The following is a 6931-nucleotide window of genomic DNA, read 5'->3' as shown; positions in this document are numbered from 1 at the left end:
CATATAAATTAGATAAGAAGTTTGATTCTCGTTGACATTCCTTATATCGCTGCACTTTACACCTCTGATTACTGAAGTGTTGGGGAGGATATGACCTTCTTATTATTATTAGCAACTAATCTGTAATAATTATTAAATGTAAGAGTTAATAGGTTAATCACAAGGCTGTTCTGAACATAAGACAAGGTAAGGTTAAGCATCCACAGTTATGAAAATTGGGCAAATTTGGTGAAGGTTAGGTAAAATTGGTAAATTAGGTATGAATGTTGTGTTCCAACAGATTTTTTTTCTGTTTTTATATTTCCAATCTCTACTTGTAGATCTGTGAAAGCAGTGAGTTTGTTCATGAATTTAAAGCACCACTTAAGCTTTTTTTTTTTATCAAAATGATTAAACAAACCTAATCTAAATAAAAAATCAGGTTTATTTCATTGTTCCCTTAAGTGTTTTTGGAGGAAACCTCCTAAAGTCACTTTTGGGTGACAAACAGTATTCAGTAAAAGTTTTTCTCCTAAATTTTCTTGTCCACTTACACATTTTGTGTTTGAGAGATTAAATTTATTATGTATTTTTTACATGAAAATTTGAGCATTTTAAGAACGAGACGACATTCACGGAATTTTGGATCCTGGGATTTGAGAACATCCACAGCACCAGAATCATTGTCTTTCTTTTGTTTTTAATAATTTATATTATAACATTATTGGCTAATTTCACAATCATATTACTGGTCGTCGTGTGTCGTCACATCAACGCTCCGATGTACTTCTTCCTCAGCCACCTGTCTTTCAACGACATCCTTCTCTCCACAACCATCGTACCTGAAATGTTCCACATTATATTGAGAGAAGGAACTCGTATGTCCAAGGCTGGCTGCTTCACCCAATTTTACTTTTTCTGTGTTTCCACCTTTAATGAGTGTTTGCTCCTCACTGCGATGTCCTACGACCGATATTTGGCCATCTGTAACCCATTGCGTTATTCCTCCATCATGGACCTTAAACTTTGTAATCTTCTTGCATCTTTAATTTGGGAATGCGGAATAATTGTTTCTTTACCACAGATTGTTCTTTTGCACAAGATGACCTTTTGTGGGTCAAATACAATTAACCATTTATATTGTGACCTTCTTCCACTTCTCAGACTTTCCTGTTCAGACACATCGGCTAGTGAAATAATAATTACTATAGGTTCTATTCCAATGGCATTTGTGCCGTTAATGATCATCTCGATAACTTATATGAACATCATTGCCGCCATCCTCCGGATCTCCACCTCAGCTGGAAGACAAAAAGCCTTCTCCACCTGCAGCTCCCACCTGACCGTGGTCTGTATGTATTATGGGACATTGGTGTTTAACTACGTGATTCCATCTAAAGGACAATATTCGTCATTACAGAAAGTGATTTCCGTGTGTTACACTGTTGTGACCCCGTTGTTGAACCCTGTTATATACAGTCTACGGAATGAAGAGATTAAAAGGGCTATAATGAAATTTTACTTTAAAAAACTAAAATAGTAAGTAAACTTGGATTGATAAAAAGTTTGATTTCAGTCTATACATTCCTACTGCTTTTGGCTCCTGCTGTTTGCCCCCCCCATCCTGGGTATATTCTGGCCATTCTTGTTATTCCTTTAAAGCTTCATTAACTTTTTCTGACAAGACCAGCTGTCTGCTCACGTTTCGCATTTAATTATTATATATTTGTATATATATACATACATAAACACAAACATCTTCATACATATATATATATAATAAATTAATGACCTAACGATTCTACAATAGATGGACACAATGGATAGACACTTGGACAGGCCTATAAACCATACAGCGAGTAGACTTAGCTTGACAAAAATAGTTTGACAAAAATATCTCAACCAAAGCACTCATTTATATCAGAGAAGTGCAAAGATGAGGAAAAGGGAGGCTGCTACAAACACTCATCACCTCCACAGTAAAGTAAATCTTCCATACATTAAGTAAGGGTTTATTATATTAAATAGAAGTACAACTCTCAGGGGTCTTGTGGACCTCAAGGTTCTTCTGCTGGAAGGTTTTTCTACATATCCACCACCCTCTCATTAAGGTAAGTCTACCTTACATTAAGTAAAACTTTATTACATTAAATAAATAAATCTCCAGTGGAGCACAAATAATATGCAAATTGCAATTAACCATTTTACTGTCTGTGAGGAAAGCTGAACATTAATTTACCTCTACATTCAATATATTATAAATTAGAGCAGCTTCTATTGCAGGCACAGCAGAACACTGTCTCACATACTGACCTTCTCTCCTCCCTGTCAGCATGGTCTGTGCATCTACCAAGAAATCAGGTGTGGGTGGCAGATACAAGTCAGGGGGTAGGTACAGGGGCACTAATAGGACTAAGGCACAGAGAGACGTGTTTTTAAAAAAAAAAAAAAAATGTAAAAGCCCCCAAATTTTGTCCAAAGTTTGGACTGGAAACAAAATTTGTTGTTTGTCATGGAGCTGGATAGTCCGACCAACTACCTCCGCTGACTTGTGCTCTGTTAGCCTGGGACAGCAAACTCTTTTCTCGGTTTCCAAGTCACTCGCCGAGACTCAGTGTAGGGTATAAACAAAACGAAGACTACTGTATTTTTCACACACATGGCTGGATATAGCCAGCAAAACACACATTAACATAACAAGGTATTTGGATACAATGGGTACACAAAACGCCCCCTTAATCTGGCTCCCAGAGACAATAGGGACGGTAAATGGATTAACAATACAATTGGGCCCCCACCTCCACTATCTATTACTGGCCAAAATCAGTTCCAGGGAAACGGGTGGTTTGGCCGGGGTAAATGTTTGTAGTGGTGGAACTGAGGGGTGGGAGCAAGCCCGTCACATTGTTTAAAAGTGAATTAGTAAAAACTGAAATTAAAAATGTGGCAAAAATTATTTTCCGAAAGTCTACCATACACGCAATTACTACGCCTAGGAAGCAACTTCAAGTAGTGGAGGGAAGGGGCTGACCAAGATGGTTGAAATTTGAGTTAGGTCCTCCAGCCAATCACGCAACCACATCCATAATCACAACTTGGAGACTCGCCTTTTCCACTATTTGATTATAATGGCTACCCTCTCACATCCTAGTCACAAATGAGACATGCGGTTCCTGAAAAAAGCCTGAAGCTCAATCTGCACACTTACCTCCGCACCACATCAAAACAATTTAACAAAACTTCTCTTTTAACCTACATATAACCCAAATCGCTTTTTGTCCATGTGCACGAGTCTAATAGTTATCCATATGTGCCTGAAAGAGTGTTTATGTACCCCTGCATCAGCAGCCCCCAGTGTCGAAAGCCTATATAGCATCCCCCATTGACTTCAATAATCTCCATTGAACATAAAATTCTCCGTATGTTGGGAGTTTACTATAATAATCTTCCAATATATTGAAGATCAACGATTTATAATATTATTATTTGATTTATTATTTACAGATTTATACAGCTTACTTTCCCAGAAACCTTCCTGTATTAAGCACACATGTTTACAGTTTTATTTTTGTCATTAATAAACTTAAACAGTAATGCTGGTTCACATAATGATTGTCTAATGAAAGCAATTAGTCAATGTGTTAATAGGGCCTTTTGCGGATCTATCCAGCTCATTAGGGTCTCCTTGGTGCACATCTCAAACCTATAAAGATGGCCTAAACAATCCTGAAGAAAAGACCTCTTTCTCGATGAGTATGCGGTTTAAAGATTTCTAAAAAAAAAATCTTCTCTTGGGCCGTAGCAACACAATCCATTATTGGGTTTTTATTAATGACAATGAGTATGAAATGGATTAAAAAGTTAATCATGTAACATCAAATGTATGTCGATAAGGCCATGGAAATACTAATATATTTTGGAATATTTTTTTTTGTAGGTTCCATAGCTAGAACCCTTCCCCATCTAGCCTACCTTATCTGTGCAGCATCGCAGGGGTTAACGGGAGCGGAAATCCGTAGGTTCACGTGAGGAGTTAAAGGTCCGTACGAGCGACTCTATTGGTCACCTGCAGAGGCCTCCTCTGGCATCAGCCAATGGTCTCCCCAGGCCAAGTTCCACTGTCAGGAGTTAACCAATAGAGTCGCTCGTACAGACCTTTAACTCCTGGACCAATGGTCTCCCCAAGCGGAGTTTCACCGTCAGGAGTTATAGGTCCGTAATGAAACCTAATGAAACGTGTATCAGTTAGTATTATAGATAAACAGAACAACGTTCAGATTTCCAGTCCCAACAAAACTATTGCCTGGAAAAATAGCTTGGTAACTGATTCTAGGGAGATAGTTAAGACTTAGATTTAAGGTTGGTATATTGGGCCACCACCATTAGGAAAAATCCTCAGAAAACAGTGACACTTACATTTTAAACATCCGTATTAGTAGCTGATGATGGAGGCGTCCAGAAAACAGTTCCCTAATAACTCTCTCTTCTCCTTCTTTATTCTCGTTTCCTTCCCCATCACGACTCCTACACACCTTTCTTTAACATTGGAACATTCCTTTTTCCTGTTTTCCAGTAGACCTCCTCTAGATGGAATCTCAGGATCAAGAATTGCCCTGACATCCCATAATATCTTAAGTAATAAATGCCCTAGGTGCAAAGGCTTTACCACTATAGAATGGTAAATGGACACAGTTTGCAAGTTAATTAGAAAGTGTGTATTACTGTATGGTGTTAGAACGTGTGTGTGGTGTTACAGTGTACGCGTTAGCTTATAACATTCGTTTTAAGGTATATGTTTTTTACTTTTTTTCTATCATTCATTAGTCTTAATAGTCGTTATATTTATGCTCATCATGACAAACACAGCTACCGCCATAATTTATTTCATATAGAAATTGTCACATCTTTCCAACATAACCTTAGCTGAGCTTCAGATGGATTGGAATACAATTTGAAAATGAAAGGAGGAACCAAGAGAACAAGAAGGAATTTGTTCATTCAAGAACATGCCATGCATTAATAAATAAAAAAAATGTTCTACTGGAAATGTATTGTATAAATCTCGTAAATTTTATTAAAAATAAATATAATTTACTACAAGCAATAATAAAGTGTATTGTTGGATTGATTCTGGAGAAGTATGTTAAGGTTAACAGTGCATCAGTGGACCAAAATTAATCGAGTAAGATGTAGAAGCAAATTAGTCATGAAGGTGTCAGTGGATCCATAGTCCGATGCAGAAAGACCCCTGGGGTCTTAAAAACACAAAAACATATGACTCTCCACCATGCACCATGAATAGAAACACAGAATATGACAATTTGACCCATGTGGCGAGTGGAACCACAAACTTCCACAGATGTATCACAAGCTTCTGCAGACATCCACATAACATGAAATCTAATTAAGATGAAATAGTATTGAAACGTCTGAATTCCATGCTAATAATGTAAATTGTTCATGTATGTATCATCAGGGTAGACACTGTACAACAGCGAAAATGTATTTCAAAGGTGGGGAAAGCAAGAAGAAGAGGTATCCACCTAAAATTCTGGGATCAGGGGCTTATCTGTGAAAGTATTTCTTCTTTGAGAAGGCAGCATCCCAGAAGATGTAACACAATGAGGCTGTAATGCTATACAAACAGACAAGTGAGAAGAGTCTTGTCTATCAACAAATTCCATGTTTGTATGTGTATGGATCAAACCAAACATTCAAATATTTGCTTGCATTGTGAATTTCAGCTGACCATGTTTGAAATACATTATAAATCTATAATTTGACAGTTTTGTTTTTAGATATGCAGAAAAACCGAATTTACTTTTCAACTAAGAAAATAAATTTGTCAATTACATTTCTAATTCCTTGGTTTCTCAGAGTATATATGATAGGATTAAATAATGGGGTCACCATGGTGTAGGAAAGAGAGGTGAACTTGTTGATATTTAGTGAGTATCCTCTGGATGGACTCAGATAAATACTGATTAAAGTCCCATAAAACACGCACACAACGGCCAAATGGGTACTACACGTGGAGAAGGTCTTCTGCCTCCCAGAGGTGGATGAGATTCCAAGTATGGTGAAGACGATATAGACGTATGAGAAAATGATAAACACAAACGGGAAAAGAAGTACAAAAGGAGCAGCCAGAAATTCTTCCATTTCTACGAGTGAGGTGTCTGAGCATGAAAGCTCCAAAATTGGAAGAAAATCACAGAAGAAGTGGTCAATCGTGTTATCTTTACAAAACTGTAACCTACCGGTCAATACAGTAGATATTAATGCAAACATAAAGCCAAGCATCCAACACAAGAGCACTAGACCAAGGCAGAGATGAAAGCCCATGATGGAGGGATAATGTAACGGGTTACAGATGGCTAAGTAACGGTCATACGACATCACAGTGAGGATATAACACTCTGTAATGCAACACCAACCGAACATCTGAAACTGGGCAAGACAGCCAAAAAGGGTTATGGTGCTACCTTCCTCCAAGATGACGTGAAGCATGTTGGGAACGATATTGGTGGTTAGCAAGACATCACAAAAAGACAAATGGCAGAGGAAGAAGTACATGGGGGTATGTAGGCTGAGACTGGCTGACACCGCAAGGACGATAAGAACATTTGCACATATTGTCATGATGTATGTCTTGAGAAGAAGGATGAAGAATGGAATCTTGAAGATGTGAAGATTCTGGAATCCCAAAAGAAAGAACTCTGTGACGAATGTATGATTGTGTTGATGCATTATCTGAAATAAGAACAATTGATCAAATATTGACTAAGGTCATTAAAGTTGTACGGCTTACATGCCTTTGCTTTTCATGTGGTTACGACTCTGAATTAGTGCCCCTAAGTGGGGCTGGAGAAAAAAAAATGGGTTCAAACATTTCCTGGCTTTTCGGTGTTAATAAATCTATCCCATAAATAATATCTCTTTTATGAGCTGC

The 6931-nt window shown here is 37.7% G+C and overlaps 1 protein-coding gene across 1 annotated transcript; it reads right to left on the bottom strand.

Moving 5' to 3' along the window:
• Positions 1–5796: 5796 nt before the first annotated feature.
• LOC128491610 (olfactory receptor 6N2-like) lies at positions 5797–6729 on the bottom strand. Its single transcript, XM_053463930.1, has one exon. The coding sequence runs from the start codon at positions 6727–6729 to the stop codon at positions 5797–5799; it is 933 nt and encodes a 310-aa protein (XP_053319905.1).
• Between the last annotated feature and the right edge of the window lie 202 nt (positions 6730–6931).

The sequence above is a fragment of the Spea bombifrons genome, chromosome 4, assembly GCF_027358695.1.
Source record: "Spea bombifrons isolate aSpeBom1 chromosome 4, aSpeBom1.2.pri, whole genome shotgun sequence".
Taxonomy (NCBI): Eukaryota; Metazoa; Chordata; class Amphibia; order Anura; family Pelobatidae; genus Spea; species Spea bombifrons.
The sequence above is the reverse complement of the archived record's forward strand: the minus strand, read 5'-3'. Positions and strand labels throughout refer to the sequence as shown.